Source organism: Daktulosphaira vitifoliae, unplaced genomic scaffold (assembly GCF_025091365.1).
Source record: "Daktulosphaira vitifoliae isolate Bord-2020 unplaced genomic scaffold, ASM2509136v1 Scaffold_2, whole genome shotgun sequence".
Lineage (NCBI taxonomy): Eukaryota > Metazoa > Arthropoda > Insecta > Hemiptera > Phylloxeridae > Daktulosphaira > Daktulosphaira vitifoliae.
The window spans coordinates 24888426-24907993 of record NW_026099573.1 but is presented as its reverse complement, the minus strand read 5'-3'; the positions used below and the strand labels follow the sequence as shown (position 1 = coordinate 24907993).

General features: G+C 23.8%; 2 protein-coding genes and 1 long non-coding RNA gene across 7 annotated transcripts in view; 2 read left to right on the top strand and 1 right to left on the bottom strand.

Moving 5' to 3' along the window:
* LOC126897670 (trehalase) overlaps positions 1-9171 on the top strand; it is a 54870-nt gene extending 45699 nt beyond the window's left edge. For 3 of the 4 annotated variants that reach the window (XM_050671437.1, XM_050671440.1, XM_050671439.1), the window contains 3 exons: positions 3345-3898; positions 4075-4343; positions 8993-9171. In XM_050671437.1, coding sequence (XP_050527394.1) covers positions 3345-3898; positions 4075-4343; positions 8993-9095 — 926 coding nt within the window. In that variant the 3' untranslated portion in view covers positions 9096-9171. Of the gene's footprint in view, positions 1-3344; positions 3899-4074; positions 4349-5358; positions 7063-7153; positions 8779-8992 lie in introns of all 4 variants that reach the window. The other variant, XR_007702166.1, reaches the window with a different exon arrangement.
* Positions 9172-14516: 5345 nt separating this feature from the next.
* The window catches only part of LOC126897672 (mucolipin-3-like), a 9759-nt gene continuing 4707 nt past the window's right edge, over positions 14517-19568 (bottom strand). For both annotated transcript variants that reach the window (XM_050671442.1, XM_050671443.1), the window contains exons 7-13: positions 19102-19220; positions 18882-19031; positions 18708-18815; positions 18503-18625; positions 15600-15806; positions 15381-15538; positions 14517-15165 (exon numbers count right to left, since the gene is read on the bottom strand). In XM_050671442.1, the coding sequence (XP_050527399.1) occupies positions 15096-15165; positions 15381-15538; positions 15600-15806; positions 18503-18625; positions 18708-18815; positions 18882-19031; positions 19102-19220 (935 nt within the window). In that variant the 3' untranslated portion in view covers positions 14517-15095. The remainder of the gene's footprint in view (positions 15166-15380; positions 15539-15599; positions 15807-18502; positions 18626-18707; positions 18816-18881; positions 19032-19101; positions 19221-19568) is intronic.
* Positions 15834-19466, top strand: LOC126897694 (uncharacterized). The gene is made up of 2 exons (XR_007702170.1): positions 15834-17191; positions 18463-19466. It is a non-coding gene; the product is annotated as an uncharacterized LOC126897694 (long non-coding RNA).

The following is a 19568-nucleotide window of genomic DNA, read 5'->3' as shown; positions in this document are numbered from 1 at the left end:
TCCATAATTACTTAATTGTCGCAAGTGCGTTTAGAAAAAATAGTGCAATAATCTCAGTACTTTGTACGAATTATAAATGCGTCGTGAGCAATTATTGTTTAGTAATGTCGGAACATAGTTTTTTTTAACCATTTCGTTTCAATAACCAAGGCCACAATCATGTTTGAGTTTTATTCAATTTTTTACTTTTTTTTTTTTTTTTATTAATTCATGAGTAATCCAACTGAAATAATTTATACGACCATGGCGACAAAATGATTGATTTTTGTTAAAGGTCTTTAAAGGTGATGGTTAAAATACAAGAGCCGTGATACATTTAAAACTTATATTAATTGTAATTAATATAATGTGTAGTGTTATTGGTGTACAAATATCCACTGGAGAATTGTACAATAGTTTTGCCCTGTGGATTCAATACACTACAAGTTGATTACGATTTGCTGGTTGATAACCGGAAACACTGAAATAACAATGACTACTATTATTTTTTGCTAGGGAAGCCCATTATTTATGATGAATTATAAAAATAATATTATTTTAAAATAATTTACAAATGAGTAACATTCTGTTATAGTTAAAACAAAAATTATGTTAAAAAGTTACTAACTCTAATAATTTGTTAATAAAATATCATAATTCGATGGAAATGAAGAGAATTTTGTCAGTTAAATTTAAGTTAGTAACTATTGTTCGTTCTAATCAACAACTACTAATTAATTTCTAAAATATGTAATAATTACTCATTTATATACGAAGGAAATAGATTAATTTAGCAATTCATTATTTTTTATGAATTTTTAAAAACAATTGCACCGAGTTTATTTTATAAATCAATAGATTATCTGATGCTCAATGGTGTGCAATTAAAATTTCCTCTGGTTTGTTTTTTGTAGAAATCATTAATATATTTTTATTTTATCATAAATGAACAATTTTGTCACTCTAGATATACTTATTATTTTATTTCGTTAACCTTTTTTAAAAGATTTAACCTTTTAAATTAACTGTAGCTTGGCTGAAAAACAACATGAATCACGATAACATTGTATATATATTCCCTGACGATCGGTCTGGGAATTTCAATTTACAATCCTTCGTGTTACTTTTCAAGGTAGCTTAATAATTGTTTGAATTAAAAATTCGTTGACAACTGCTAATGAAAAAAATGGTAATAAAACGCTATTTAACTCACTTACAAGGTTTAAGTTATCGAGCGGAGAGTTCAAGATTATTTTAAGAAGTCTCGGCCGTCCAATCCAGAAATCCATTTGTTTTATTATTCATCATTATCATTATCCATTATCTCTTGAATAAATAGACATCTTTTGTTTTTAATCTGAAATTGAAGTCCGTTTGATGAAATAAAAAAAATTCACTGCGACCTAAACAATTTCTACGACCTTGAGGCAAGACCTCGGCGTGTGCGCTCAATTGAACCTCTCATTAAATTGCAGCCGGATAATTACAACGAAATTCTTTCAACTGCAATAGCAGATCGGTTTTGAACAAAAATCATTTTACTCTTGCGAACACAGAAACGTAATTATAATTTATTTATTTAGCATTACTCTCATTTTTTTTTTTTTGACGTATATTTTGCTTGTACAATGCTGAAGAATTTGTCTGAATAATTTTTGATTGCCTACAAGTTTATGGTCGAAGATTATTTGAAGAACAAAATAATTACAATAATTAGGAGTTTTCTTAGTGAGATAAAGTTACATAGTATTTTCACTATTCCATTACTTCTAATATAGTAATTTTGTTCATATTTTGTATATATATAATAAAAAAAAAACTTCTGCATCAGTGATGAACAAATTTGTGATTTTATAATTGTGTCTAGTTTTATTGTATTTCAATGAAAAAATAATAATCCAGTTTGTTTTAATATAATTACTGATTTTAATAATAATTCTAAAAAACATCTGTTTTACATTTTACTGTTGCGTAATTTTATGTTAATGCAAATCATTATTTTAATTTCCAAATTTACTTTTATGGGGCCTTTTATAAACTTTCAAAAGCATTAATCATTGCAGAGCTAGATTAAGACCTATATAAGGTTAATACCTTAGTCCTTCTGTAAAAAATACCACAAAAAATTGATTAGCAAAAAAAATATCCGGCAAAACTATGTGTCACTAATCATGAAAGGTCCTCGGAGCGTTTGCCCCCTTTGATCTGTACCTTTGATCTATTTTCTTTGCATATTTTATCTATTACTATTTTTAGAAAATTACTTCACAAGAGTAAATATTTTTCTAATCATTATCGAATAATATTAATAATCATTTAATACTTGATAATATTATGACTAGTGTTAATCTTAAATTCAAATACAAGCAAAAGATCACGAATACTTTATTTATATTTAATTTATATTTAATTTATATTCTTACATTTTGTTTAAATTATATATGAATTAATAAACTCTCATTAGTTGCGTCCATTAATATATTTTTTATGAGAGATTTGTGCTCTAAAATATTTAAAAATTACTTTAGATAATTTTTAATTACTTTCTTTCCTAATAATTATCTGCTAATTTTGACTTTGATTTTATTTACTAAATAAAAGCAAATTTTGAATATATATATATATATAATAAAGAAATATAATCGTGATTGAATTAACTAAAAAAAAATATATAATTCAATTAATTTACTTACTAATTATGGTTCATAATGCACAATAAATATTACTAGACAGAGTGAACTAACCACTCTTACAACTTTTAATACAATTAAAATTTTGTAGTCGTTTATTTATTTTTTTAATTTTTGCATTATTATATTACATTTAAAGTATATTCTTTAATAATGATAAATAATTAAAAAGTTGTTTTTTTTTTTTAATTTTAAAAATTTTGAAATAGCCTTGTTTTAGTAGAGATTTTTTATAAAAAATTTTGATGTTTCTATAATGATTTTGGGATACGCACTTATTGAATTACAGTATTTCAATAGATAGTGTGGATATGTAGCACAGGTGGATTATGCTTTATGAATATAAACCCAACCAGTACGATCTGTACACCCACCTACCAGCGCTACACTCTTGAAATGCATATAACTCAAGAAGTACTTACCATTCAGTTATTATGGACACAACAAAATATTTCGTAAGAGAAGCTCTGAAAAAGCTTTTTCAAAATTAATAATAAAATGTTTTTAATAATGCCTGTAAAATGCAAAATATGACAGCAAAATTTTAATAGTGTCAAAAATTATTGACAGTTAGATCTGATTCACTGTGTACTATTAAAGCTAATTTTGTATATTGTTGAAATTATTTCTTTGTTCAAATTCAATTTCTATGTACAACTTGTTTATTATTTTCAGGAAATTTAACAAATTTGAAGACTCGTTATATTATTCCAGTAGAACTCAATGCACTAATTTATTGGAATGCAAAAATACTTAGCGATTTTTATCGTGATTTGAATGTGCCCGAAAAGGTTCTGAAATATGAGAACATTGGATATAAGTGGATCGAGGCAGTGACGGCGATTCTGTGGCACGAGGAGGTCGGAGCCTGGTTGGACTACGATATGCTAAATGAAATAAAACGCGATTACTTCTACCCGACTAATATTTCGCCGTTATGGACTGGTTGCTATGATTCGAAGAAAACAGAATATTTTGTGTCGAGATCATTGAAGTACCTGGAGAAAACTCAGATTATGAACAATCTCGGTGGGATACCGACGACGTTGGAACATTCTGGAGAGCAATGGGATTACCCAAATGCATGGCCACCTCTTCAGTACATAATGGTTATGTCTCTGGACGCTTCTGGGGATAGTTGGGCTCAAGATTTGGCGTTCGAGATCGCTGAAAGATGGGTTCGTTCTAATTTCAAAGCGTTCAACGAGACTCGCTATATGTTTGAAAAAGTAATAATACAATTTCACCGTGTTGATACTTTTACATTATTATTTTACCCTAAAGTTTTTACTTTTTTTTTAGTGTATATTTATTTTATTCGCAATTGTTTAAAATGTCATATAGTCTTATGCAATTTACAAATTCACTCGCGTCATCTAATTGTTCACTATCTATCTTTCCGCAGTACGATGCTACCGTTCCAGGGGGTCATGGAAGCGGAGGAGAGTATGAAGTTCAATTGGGTTTCGGTTGGACAAACGGTATAATTATGGAGTTTCTGCACAAATACGGATCGCGAATTACAGCTGAAGACAAGTTCACAGAAGCATCGCAAATTAGAGCTAGTGCAATCGAAAGCAGTAGCAGTTTTAATTCAAAAAGTGTTTCATCAGTAACGCAAGTTATGACTGTAATGCTTGCGATACTGGCGACGATATCAGCCGGATGCATAGGGTGAGGTGAGTATCTTTCTTTACTAAATGTATTGAAATAAAAACTGTTTGTCTTCACAGTATTTTCAAAAAAGATAATTTCACATAGATTTCTAAATGAAATTTAATGTCTCTATATATATATATTGTTTTCGTGGTGGGATGATTTTTTTTAATAATGAAACTATTTAATCAGCCAATTATAGAATATATTTTTCTGATTTAGACCGATTATTTCTTATGAGCTATGTCAACTTGATTAACATTTTATTATCACTTGATAATTTTTAATCTGTATTGATAAAGAAAGCCATTAAATTGCCTATTTTACTGTATCACATTGACTCGTAAAAAAAAAATACATGATTGTCCATTTTTCATTGACACTCTTGCGGCTTATTATTCCATATATTCTATTTATAAGTTATAAGTAGTTATTAATATTTTTAAATGTCTAAACTCAAAGTAAAATATAAAATATAATTTTATTTTCTTGCTCTTGTGTAATTGTAAGTAATGACACTAGTGCATATTTTTTACAATTATCAGTCTAATTATATTTATTTTTACCTATGTCATTTACTTCTCAATACTTTTTTCGCTCGTGTCATTTATAATAACTTTAAAATTGTTTTTAGATATTCATAAAACTATCAAATTGATAGTTTTATGCCTCGCGTATGTGTTTATACGACAAATATAATTTATTTACTTTCATTATGCATACCAAAAACACTTAAAAGCGCTTTTATTTTAATTGCAATATTGCAATAGATTTTCAATATTTTCTATCTCTTAAAAAAATCAAAAATACGGGTAGGATATTTTTGAAATTCTTAATCTGATTAAAAATTTTCTCTATAATAAAATTACATTTATTAGAATTAAAATTAAAACTTAATTTAATTATTCCTATTTAAGTTAAAACTAAAATGGTAAAACCTTATATAATTAAATCATTGTACATTTTAAAAAAAGTATATACTCTATAATATATATTGAAAATGTATGTAATAATTATTTTTTATTTGTTTCAGATGTTTTACAAAAGTAGATTATGTAGTTAATTTATAAGAACAATTCCCTCGTGTAAACTGGAAGGATCTCTTGAAATAATTATCAGGTCAGACGTATTTAACAGAGGTTTACATAGCTGAACATTTCTTTTTTTTGTGCTATCACATTTTAGTTTATTTATTGTTTTTTGTTTTGTACATGTGACATGTAGTTGTTGTTTATTTTTTTTGCTTTTTTAGAAATGCAACTTTTTTTGTGTAATCTTTATGACCTTTTAGTATATATCTACTTACATTAATTTACATACTATTTTATTCGAAGATAGACATTTTTGACGTTAGATCTAAATTTACTATACCAAAATATATTTGTGTGTGCATATGTGTGTGTGAGAGTGTGTGCTTATCACCGTTGTATAATATAATATACATATATATTCATGTATTATATTATGTTAACTATTTTAATGGAGTTTAAGTTCCTTCGAGCAATTGTGTTGCTGTGAGTTCAACCAAAATTGTTGCCAGTTATGCATTATTTGCTTGATATTTTTAATTGGAAACATAAAACAAAGTGATGTAATATGTGTTAAGTTTATAAATTAGAGTTAGTTTGCACGTTTTAGTGAGATTCGAAATGACAAACGTTTTCGTTAAGTTTGTTTTAATTCAAATGGGTAACAAAATGTATACATGTCTTTCGTATAATCTGTCCGTGATAAAACGCTTCAAATTTTGTAATTTAATTACACACGTAAATATTTTGATTTCTCGTAAATTGTAATCTTATGAAAAAATTCGTTTTACATCTGTTTTCCTAGTATTTTTTACGGTAATTTACTGTTAATTAATTTATTTTATTATTATATTACTTTAAATTTTGTATAAACAATTAACGTAGGTATAATATTATTGTATAGTAGTTAATAAATTACCTATTGTGATTATAAATTATCGTTAAAATATATCAATGAAGCCTAATTATTGTAATAATAATAAAATAGTATAAAGTGGTTATAATAAATAAGATATTTTTGAAATTTGAATTCAGTTTAACTATAAAAGTTCAATATTTTCTTCTGCAATGTCAAATTCGATTTAATTGTCAAACAACTAAAGATACAAATCTAGTTATTTTTTGACAACTATGTATTTTACTCGTTGAACTATGCCTAAGCTGTTTGTTTTTCTATTAATTTATTATCTAGGCTGTACAAATCGAGATGGTTAGCTCAATTTTCGACTTGTTATTTATTATTTATTTTTCGACTCATGTTATTCTCTCGAAATACATGTGTATTGTTCCCGGTAGTTCCTAAGGTAGAATCCTAGTTTCCATATATCACGTCTTGGTATGTTGGGACACTTAAAATTAATCTTTGAGTTTCGATTAATGATATTTTCTTTATTTCTGCAATTGCTAAAATATCTAGTCAATCGTATCAGTCATCGATCACTGTATTATGATTTGTACCAGCGGGATGTAAGTAAATGAAATATGTCAATAGTAAATGTGTTAGAAATCATGCAAATAATTGGAGAGATTATTTTTATCGATATATTTAAGGGAAAATAAAATAATAGTATACTTTTTTTAATCAAGAACAAGTACCTACGCTGTTGAACATGCACTCAATTGATGTTATATATATTTTCATCAATTCAATTTAAAATGGTAAATTTAGCGATTAATAAAAAATATTTACTAATGACACATAAATGCAGGTTTTAATATTTGATTACATAAATTTAGTATCGCAAATTAACAATTTATTTCATTATTATTATTTAAATCCCGTCTATATTGTATAACNAGTTTTGAATATTTGATTACATAAATTTAGTATCGCAAATTAACAATTTATTTCATTATTATTATTTAAATCCCGTCTATATTGTATAACAATGTAATATAACCATGTGTTACCATAATTAACATCTTCATGGATCGTTTTTTATTTTAATAAAATTTATTGGAATTAACTGTTACATTTCTTGTACCAACTTTGTACCTGCTTGCTATGTTACCAAGATTTATTTATTAGTTTCAAAATATTATTAACATAATAGTTTTTTCAAAGGAAAATAAAATTGTCCTTTTTAAAGAAATTTCAAAGTAGTACTGTTATCTTAACTTACTATAATGATATCCTTTAACGAAACAAATAATGTTCATAGTAATAACTATAGATGTATGTACATTATATGGTACAATATAAATGATCAATTTTTACACCCGCATATCAAAATTATTTTATATAATATGTCTATACTTATGAATGATGTTATTTATATTTTTTGGAATCATAGAATATTATTTAAATAACCCATTATATTATTATTATTAATTACATTATTTAGGTTTAAATTTTGAATATTATTGTTTTTTTATTTCTGTTTTAATTATCTTTCTTTAATATTAATATTTTGCTATTATCATTATTCATTATGCATGTAGTTTAGTAGATTATTATATTTAGAAAATTTAAATTCTGTTTATTTATCGATATTGTACAAAAGCTGACTTTTTAGTTAATTTATTCGATTTAATTAAAACCGATTTAATAGCTTGTCACATTTTATTATTAATATACAAAAACTATCAATAAACTCTTTGATAATATAATATTATTGAGTATTTTGTTTAATTTGTTTAATATTTAAAATATATTACTACTGCTTACCCAATAAAAGTTTTTGACTGTTTCTGTTACTAATTACTCTAACTAAAATTTACCATTAGTAAAAATATCAAAAAATATTTATTTGATTTAATTTAATTATTGTAAATACTATTAGGATGAATTAGAATGTTTTCTTTATTATATAGTTATAATATTATTATAAATTATAAAATGATGATTTGAAATAATAAACATAAAAATAATTTAACTTATTTAGTTATTAGATTTTTATATAGCATTTTAGTTGAAATCAGTTCAACTCAAAAAACTCTTTATAATAATCTGCAAAGTATTTTAATATTCTCATATACCATACTCATAAACTTGCACTGGATAAAAATTTTACAATACTCTATTATAAATGTCATTTTTTTCTTCTATAGTATATTCAATTTTTGTAATATTAATGGACACTTATTATTTTAATACTTATAATTAGGCATAATACGAATGGTTAACACCGTCAACTTTGGTCATCCCTACCGCAAAAATTACAAATTATGATTTTTATGAAATGAACAATCGTTCCTAAATACATATTAATTCTCGCGTTCGTCTATGAATATAAGTAACACTTTATTTAGTACAGATGTTGCAAAGAATGTAACACTTACAATTTTTTTTTTTAATATGCTGTGTGTTGGTATTTATGTTAGTTTGTTTTTTCGCATGCTTTTAGTAGTACTTGAAGACCAATTTATAACTCTCAACTAATCTGAGCTTCTTAAATCATCGCAGTTTAGCATCGAGATAGCAGGTAATTTTATAATTTTTTTAATCATCAATATTTTACAGTTTCATATAATGGTTAATACTTAAATTTATTAAACAAATTATTAATTTAAGGATATTTTTTAAAAATTAATAGATTTATAAATTAATAAATTGCTAGTATTAAAAAATTATAAAATCATATCATTACTTGATGAATAATAGTTAATTATAATTAATATTTTTAATTATAATTTTAGATTTGCTGTTTATAAAAAGCGACAAATATGCAGCAACAATTGTGCTCAATACAAAAAACTATGCAGTGGTTATACGGAATTAAGAGATTTGACAAGTGACTGAATTACTCAGTTATTGGACTTATATTTGTTAACCACTATATTTAATGTTCCACATGACATTGCAACCTAAAGTCTAGGTATTTATTACTTGAATAAATTAAGGATTTGACTGTTCTACATGAAACGACAATGTTATTTGAGCTAGTCTAAATATTTTACATTATTATACATAAAATTATTTTTTGACTGTTATGCTTTAGGTTGAACGCCATGGTGTGTTATGAATATAAATATCAAAATTCATAAAAACTAAAAATTACTCCCAAGAAATATCTTTTAATATATATTATATATAAACAGCTTCTTTGTATACATATAGATATATATGGGAAATACACTAAAAAAAGAAAATTTTGGCTTCATTATACTTATTTATTCTTGTATGTAGTATACTACTATATAACTCTTAAATACTATTTTTTTATCTAATGTGATCGTGTTTAAAAACTCTTACTTGAAGTTTTTTTTATATTTTAGATGTTTAGGAGTGATGTATAAATAATTAATTAGTGTTCCAAATCCCTTCTTCCTATTAACCTTGGATAAATTATATTTTAGAGATTTTTATAATTATGCTACTATTTTTTTGTTTCCTAGTTTTATGTAAGACTTATATACAACTAGTGGACAAAAAAATATCATTAAAAAAAAATACTTTTACTCAAAATTTAAGAAAAAAGTATTAAAATACGAAAATATTAGTGAAATATTAGAAAATTAAAATATTTATTAAATAGACTGTTAATAAATTCTTCTAGCTAGGTTATAATGAATAATTGTAAAGTTATTTAATATAGACAGTTAAATTATTTTTTAAATTAAAATGTTATGTTTTAGTTAAATAAAACATTTTCTAGCTAATATAAGTTTCATAAAACTGAATTGAAATAATTCTGTTTAAATATGTGCAATTTCAATTTTTAATTAAACAATTTTAATTTTACTATTTAGTTTATAAAAACAGAAATTTCATCTATGAAATAGTAAATTTAACTAAAAATAAATATTAACAATGAGAGTATGAAATACATACACGCCAAAAATAATAACTAAAATATATATATATATATTATTAACAATATTTCATGATGATAACTTTTGGCTATTTAAGACGTGTATAGTAAATTATCATATTAAATTGGTATATTGTATGTTTATTTTAATAACAGTTTTCTTCTACTTGAAATTATCATTCCTTTATTTATGTTATGTGAATCATTTTTAAAACCGTAGTTAGTATATTTTTAATCTATTTGAAAACATATTTTTCAAAAAAAAAATTATTAGAATACCATATTAAATTTACTAAATTATTTATTGTATACATGTAAAGTGATACATTTAGCAAATTATTACATTAGAAAGTTATGTCATTATATTTTATTTATTTTTTAAATAAAATAAAGCTTTTGTTAAAATGTGGTAGTTTTTCAAAAATGACATTCTCTTATATATTTATTATGTAAAGCGTTCAAAAGATAACTGGATATTGTTTTTTTATAAAAAATAAAAACTATTTTTCATACTTTTTGAACTCTAAAAATTTATATGTACCTGAAAGTTCAGAGTTCATTTAAAAAAGAAAACAATGATTAATTTTTAACATTTGAAATATAATTGCATTTCTTATTAACCATTTTCGATCCTCCTTATGACAAGTTATTTTTCTTGAACAGAATATATTTTTTATTTACTTAAGGTTAACTTTCATCTTAATAATGAATGATTTTTGGAATAAAAAAAAAAATTTATTTAGTGTCTCACATAAGCTATTAAATTTTGATGTTATTACAGGAGAATTAATAAATCACTTTTAGTCGCTTATTAATAATATTGTTAACATTTTTACCTTAAAAATAAAAATATGAACTTTATTTTGAGAAATCTTTGTTTTTAATATTGACATTTAGTAAACCTGAATTTGATTTTTGATTACTAAAAAATTCTATATAAAACTATATTTAAATTAGTGATGGGAAATTTCGAATATTAAAAATATATGATAGTTACTCAATATATTCGAATAGTTTTAAAAACTATTCGATAGTTTTTTTTTAAATTTGATACTTTATGCTAAAAATAAACTATTCGGTTGTGTAAATACAATTCGAATAGTTATTTGATAGTTTTAAAAAACTATCAAATACTATTCAATAGTTTAAAATATTCAAAAATGCCCATCACCGATTTAAATATGTCTGTGTAGGATCAGATAAAATTTTTACATTTTATTAACTGAAATTAGTTTTTTTCGAAGAATTGATTGTTACAATGATAAAACTCAACAATGTTAGAAGTTATAACTTTAGTTAAAGTATCTCTAAAGTTCTGTTTTAAAAACAAAAATAATAAGATAAAATTGTTTGAAATTAATTTTTTCTTTTTGGTTGATCCTATAACAATGATATAATAGTGCCATTTTAATATAAATTTTCTTTTAAAGGGCTTAGTACCCTCTTATAAAAACAAATAAAAATAAAACTAAACAGTTAAAAAATCTTACTGGCTTAAAGTAGATATAAAATTAATAAATTATGCTAATTTTTTTTTTTTTGGTTTAAAATTATGTGTATTACAGTTCAATTGATTTGTATTTCATAATTTCTTATATACATTTTTTAATATTTATTATTTAATTAAAAATAAATAAGGTTTTAAATTTTCATATATTCACTATTGGTAAGATAAATTTTATATAAAAAAAAACATGTTTTAGTTATTTTTCATTGCGTCAAGGTATATTTCAGTATTTTCACTAATACTAATGATAAATTTTTTTCTTTCATTCTTTCAATATTTTCATGAATTATTTTTTGAAATTAATAAAGTTTTACATTGTAGTCTATTAGGATGGTAAACATTTACCCATAAGAAAATTTTTCAACATGATCTCTTACCCATTGTAACATTAAAATTAAGTACAATTATTATGAGTTCCAAAATTAGCTTTAGATATTAGTCAAAATATAGTCGCAGTGTTCTCGAGTTATTAAACAATTTGGTTTTATCTAAATGTATAAATGCATAGTGCTGTTACATATTAGCTTTAAAATACAGGAATAATGAATTGAGCTTGTATTATTGTGTAGCAGTTATTACATAAATGTCTTCTTTAATTGCCAAATGGCCACTATATTTATAAGCTTGTATTACGATCAAATTTTGAACAAGATAACAAATATTCTAACGATAGCACCAATTATTTATAATATGTATAAATAATTTTATAATACATATAAAAATTCTATCAAATCAATAAGGTAGAGCTGACCCCAAATTAGTGAAAAAAAGGCTATAGATGGTGATGATAATATGTAAATAGTTTAGTGAAAACTCAATTATTATAAATAAAATGTACATAGTAAATTTTTCAGTACTTAGAAAATAGTAAATACTAGTTTTAACACTAGGCCATCAGCAATTTCATTAAAAATGAATAATATAAAACAGAATGAACAGATAAAAAAAAAAAATATAAAGACTATAAATAATATAAATAATATATACATATCATGTATACATTTCAAAGATTTATTATCATTAAACATTTCATTGAAATATGTGTAATTACTTTTCTTACTTATTTTATAAATAAGCCATTAATATGTGTTTTTTTAATATGTTGTGATTTAAGCTCTCTAATTAAAGAAGCTTACAATTAAATAATATGTTTAAATCAGATATTTCATATTAAGTCACTAAAAAATGTCTTGATTTTACAAGCGGAATTTTATAAAATTTGCTAAAAAATTAATTTTCTAGAGAATTATTTTAGATAAAAATTAAATTTTAAAACATCAAATAAAAAATCAAAATATATACATTTTTTAATAATTAGACAATGTCTTTTGATAACTTACATTATTTTTTTTATTAATAAAAGGAGCAAATATTTATTATATTCATTAAGGTTCGTCAACGATATTGATTTTTCCAAAAATATTGATTATTTTTGAAACATCGCAATATTTGAAAAAAATATTTTAATAAAAAAAACTGTTAGAATTTTGGTCACTTTACTATAAATCATATGTTATTTGATATTAAAACAAAAACAATTAATCTTATAATCTTATTAATATTTTTTTGTATTAAAATATATTATGAAATGTAAAATTGAGATTAGGCGAAAAATAATATTAATTGATACAAAATTCTATACTTAGATTAGGTTTTTTATGACATGTTGTTATTCCTAATTTTAACAAGACACGAACAAAGTAATATATGAGAACAATTAAAGAAAGAAATTTTTAAATTAGAATTTATATAGCAAAAACTGGTTAAAAGTCAATCTGAAAAATAAAATATTATTGAACCTCACCAAAAAAAATCCCTATAAGATGATAGTGATGTTTTATTCTGTAAGAATTTTATTTTTGAAAAGAAGAAAAATTGTTTTCAGTTATGACAAAGCAATAAAAAAATATAAACAGCATTTATACTCTTTTTTATAATTATTATTTGAAACCAAAACACTGAATCTATAATACTATTATTTAATTAAGAACAATTCCATCTATTTAATATAACCAACATGTCTTGTAATAAAAAAAAACTTATTTCTAACAATAAAAAGTAATTTGAAAATATTTGATTATCGTTATGAGATAAAGCTATTATTTATATTAATATTATCTGATTTGGGTGATATACCATAAACTGATTTTTACAACAATGGTAACTGAACAGTATTCTTGAAAATAAAAAAAATGGTTAAAACTTTTAATCATTGTTTAAACATTAAGTATAATTTTTTTTTCCAATATACAAAAATATATTGTTGACAAACCCTAATATTTATTAAATTTCTATAGCTGTACACATTTCACATGTTTTGTTAAATATGAGCTACTACTTTTCTGTAAAAAGGTCCAAAATCTAAGTTAAGTGTAACCATGAAATACATCAAATACGTTAAACGCTTAATTTAAACTGTTTCTGTTTTTAAAATTAGTAATATAAATTTAATAAAAAACATGTTTCTTTAGAATAGTTATTATTAATTCCTAAAAAATATTAAAAACTGTATATGTACTGTATTCTGGTATACTCAATAAAATGCAGGTGACAACTGCCCCTTTTGAAAGTTGTAAAACTTTGTATTTTCTACATAACTTGTTCATCATTCTACTTCTTATTATTTTAAATTACTTCTTTATTTATGTTTATTTATTCTGTTTATTAGAATTAGATTTTAGTTAATTATGTTTGTCACAATTCGCAAAACTGAGATTAGGACAGGCGCTATCTAGCGTCACTCTTATCAACTAGTTTTGACTTAGTCTTGATTTCCGCTAGGTAGCGGCGGCTATACATAAACTATTTTGTTAAAATTGATAGTTATCAACATTATTATCTTGTTGATAATAATTAATTCGTTTTAACTTGTGTGCTTAATAAACCAATACTTTAAAGTAAATACAACTTAAAATAAGTTTTATTTATTATACTTATTATAAACAACAATTAAATTATGTTTCAGCACAAAAATTATAACAAAAACAATCAAACATATTTTATGTATTATTGTCTTCAATTATATCACGTATCTTCATTGTGGTTCATAATTTAAAATGTGTAATTGAATAACAATAATTAAGAAATAACATTATAAAAAAAAATATATACATTTATATGTATATATTTATAAATATTATGTTGTATGATAAATGCAACAATTTATAAAATATTAATTTACTCTAGTAAAATGGATAACTATTTAAGAAAATAAATTAGAAATCGGCATTTAAAAATAAAATATTGTAAGAAAATGATATCTAATAAACATTTATGAAAAAAAACTAATCATTTGATTCAACACTTTTATCAGAAATTTAAAAATAGAATTTTTTTTTTTTTTAGAAAAACAATAAATATACAAAGATTATTAAGAAGAAAATAACAAATCAGTCTACAACGTAGGTACTTTTTTCCATGATGGCACAAACATTAAAATAATGGTAACATTGTTTTTAATAAAAATACATATTGATAAACTTCATTTCAAGTAATTAATAATATTTCGATTGAGCTCATTAAATAACCATTTGCCAAAGTTCTCTAATTTGCTGAAAATAAATACATACAAATGATGACACTAATTTTTTTCATACATTTCTTTCCTAAGAAAATACCCTTTAACTGCCGATTTATCACAAATAAACTATATTACATTTTGTTTTTAGTCAATAATGTCCTTAATGTAAGTCAATAAAAAGTTCAATACAAATAATATACAATAATTTATATTGTTGGTCGTCATAAAAATAAATGAGTAACTTACATACAAAAGCTACAAAATATACTCTTTACAGCCTGAGTAAAAGATATATGAGCCCAATTATCAGTCTCTTCAGTAATATCAAAAGTTGATGTAGGAAATGTCCCTTCAGTGATAAATATTTCCAAATCTGATTTTGGTATATCATCTCTTGAATGGTTCTATAAATTTTAATTTAAAATTTTTTACAAAATCAATAGAATTTAGACTAACAGTTCTTACCTTTATGGTTTCATATGAATCAATTATAACGGATAGGAACAAGTTGATAATTACATAGATAAACAGACTGATAAAAGAATACAAATACAAACGACTAAACCACCAAAGCAAAGTTGACTTGGTTGCCATAATAGTAAAGGTTGCATACATATCATCTCCATTAATCAGCGAAAACAGGCATTCTGAAGTGCTTGCTAATGAACGAAACTAAAAATAAAAATATGTCAATACATTTTTTTAATTAATACTTTTTAAATAATTAAATAATTTTTTTTAAGGTTTTAATACAATACTGTCAAAAGGGCCAACTTAGATTGTTAAATATTTTACACATTTCAATGATTAATTTTAATCAAAAAATATTTTGTGTTTTTAACACAAAATGTTCACTAAAGATATAAATTAAAACGGCTTTCATGATAATAGATATTTAACAGCCTCAAGTTTAACTACTGCCCCAAGTTGGCCTATTTGACAGTATTATTAAATAATTATGATTGAAAGTTTAACATGACAATGCAATCTGTATTGTTAACTACAAGAATTACAAGAATTTTAATACAATAAATATAGCTTGTACTAGTGTATAAATTATTCATAATGCACCCGCGTTACATATTCACTCAATGTATTAAAATTCCTGTAAATCAATAATTATATAGTTTCTAGAAAGTTTCTTATTCCTAAGCGACTTATACATATAAAAATATAAATTAATGATTGATCAATTATTAAACAAGAAAAACAGCTAAGAGTATGAAATTAATTCTTTATATTACATCAATGGAGTTTATTTAAGATATTAAAATAATTAATTGGGGACGTAATTGATGATAAATAATTAAATAGAATAATTATACTATAAAGTTGATATATTTAGAAGTAAATAAGAAAAGTTACAGATAATTTAATCATGGTGTTTAGGGTAAAAAAGTGAGTGATTGAGACATATTGTAATCATGAAAATATAATTGATTATGACCAAATTTGAGACTGTAAAAAGAATTTATATGAAATCAAAAAAGTGGTTGATTTAAGAACCAAGAATGATTTGGTATAGCATAGGAAATTGATTTAAATCAAGTTGTATTTCAATATATGGTAGAAAACCACTTCCTATCTTGTCATACTTTATTTATTTGTTATTTACTGTGATCAGATTTTTATATTAGGAGAATTAACATATTTAACATTCAAACTTATGATGGGGGTGGAATGAACCACATCAAAAATTGTGTAAAAATAAGGACTTAGTATTTTTTAAGGTAAAAGTAGAAAATCATAAGAAGGATCCATAGTTGACTTTTAGACAAATTAGAGATTTAAAGATATAAAAATCCTACCAAATGCCAGAAATTGAAAGAAGATAAGACCAATATGTTAAAAAAGAACTAAGATAATCAAAGTGTGGCATCTGTCAAAGTTTATTGTCAAGCTTCAGTTTAAGGTAAGCAACACAGTAAAAATGGTTTAAATTAATACTGTAAGGGAAATAATACTCTCTAGATAATTTACTTGTGAAAACAATAATCTTAATTTTTTTTAAAGCAGATTCAAAAAAACTCATTGGAGGAATAATTAATAGTTTAAAGGTATTATAAATGTTAGAGACAGCTTTATAAAGATTTATTTAAAAAAAATATTATATTATTGATATAAAATAATCTGGAAATGATTATTTTATATCAATAGAGTAAATGTAAAACAAAACTGGACTAAGTTAGTGAATTTGGGAACATCACTGAAGGTCGCAAAACGACTGGTGGACAAAAGGAGAATTGCAATGAAGTTGTTAACAGTTAAATAGAGAAAAACATTTTTTAATGAAAAAATACAAGGATATTGAGAGGGAAAGAAACTGGAAAATATGTAAACATAAATTAACGAAACTATATAGAGTAGTTTGTTTATCATAAATCATTCGAATACTCGCAATATAAATATAATAAAAAAAAATGTTTTAATTTCTTCTAATTACATATATTTCTTGATATATCAGCTAATAATAACTTTTTAGAACCATCCGTTATAACTTAATGACTAATGACTAGTTGATAACAACATTTGAACCAGTATTTCAGATGTTATTAACAATTCAAAGTAATGATTGTAGATGAGGAGTGAATGCTGCTATTTTTGTCACTAGTCATTTTCTGGTCAAACTCTTCCATCCAGTTATGAAAATGAAAATAATTTCCAAATTACTGGTCCAAAGTGACCAGTCATTTTCTTAATTAGATTATTTTTTATTTTATAAGCTAGTTAAATATATATGTTATCATTAAAAAAATTAAAGTTGATACCACTTTAAGTTATAATGGATTATTCTAAAAGGTCATTTATAAGCTGATAAATCAAGCAAATATATGTAATTAAAAGAAATTAAAACATTTTTTTTTATTATTGTATTCATCTTGTAAGTAATCAAGTGGTTTATGATAAATCGATCAACCTGTGTATACTTAGATTGACTACAAGAGCAGCGATTTTAATGTAGGTAGTAAAAAGGGCTAAATAAGGACAATAACAATATATCTTTAGTCCCAAACCTTAACTTAATACTTAGCATTATTTGGAAATAAGAAGTTAGATTCAAGAAACCAATAGAAATACATTTTTAGTAAACCATCAATTAATATGAAAAAGACTGAGGATAAAATAATAGGACAATACGTAGGCGTTAACTCCTGGGAACTCTTCAGGTTAGAAATTACCTTAAAATAATTCTAGAAATATGGATTCATATTATTAAGCTTTAGATAATTGAGGATAATTAAGAGCATTATTTAAAAATTGGAAGTTTATCCACATTTTCCCCACAAAACTTGAGGAGAAAAATTAATATATATTTTTTTTTTCAAAGGACATATTTTTCAATGATTATTTCAACTCTAAATACTCACTTTCATATGATATGGTCCTAAAACCAGCCAACCACAGAATATAAAACCAGCATATAACAACATAGCACATAATAAAAATCTAGATGTATTAGGAAAAGCTTGTCTTAATGTGAGTATAACACCCTATGTATAATAAAGGAAAAAAAAAATATATATAACATAGAAAAATGAAAAAAAGAAAATTATCAATTTCACAAATAATTACATTATATGTCTTGAAAAATGTTAAGTATCTTAAAACTCCAAACCAAACTAATAAATTTCCTGTTCCCAACAGTACACTACATAAATTCCATTGATCGCCAATAAATTGCTGCAATAAAAATATATAAGGGTTATAAATATTTAATCAAACTCAAGAGAATAACAATATTCATACTTTTTTTTCAATTCTTTCTTTTATAGTAGAACCACAAATAATGAGAATGTCATTAATGATGATCATGATATACCATAAATTCCAAAATGCCCATCGCCCACTATAACTTAATGTAGACTTTAACATGTCTTCAAAATACTTAACAGTTTCCTAAAATATAAAATTTTCAACAAACATTATACTTTGATAATTACTTCAAATAATACAGAATAATGCTTACATATTTCAATAACTGAGCACGAAATATTGCTCTACAGCAAAGTATCATAGATATTGTACAAGTAATTATTACAAAATAATTTAATAGACTTCTTAGAAATGACTCCATTTTATTATCAGCTGCAAAACATTTATTTATTTATTATTTATTATCCAGAAAAATACCTTGCTCTAATAACAGTTATGGAAATGAACATAGAAGGAAGAACAAAAAAGAGGTGGTTGGATGCAATTGGTAGGACTACTGATGTATATATAGATGAGATGGAAAATTGTGTCAAGTGGAAGTGTAGGATATGGGTGACCACCTAAATTAATTGGGATAAAGACAGGGAAAAAAAAAAACCCAGCACAGGGGGGTCGCGGCACAGTTGTGACGTGGTATAGTTGGATCAAGTATAATGATATCTGACAGTGATTAAAATCACTATCAAAAATAAACGCTTCGATGCAAATCTTTAGATAGTG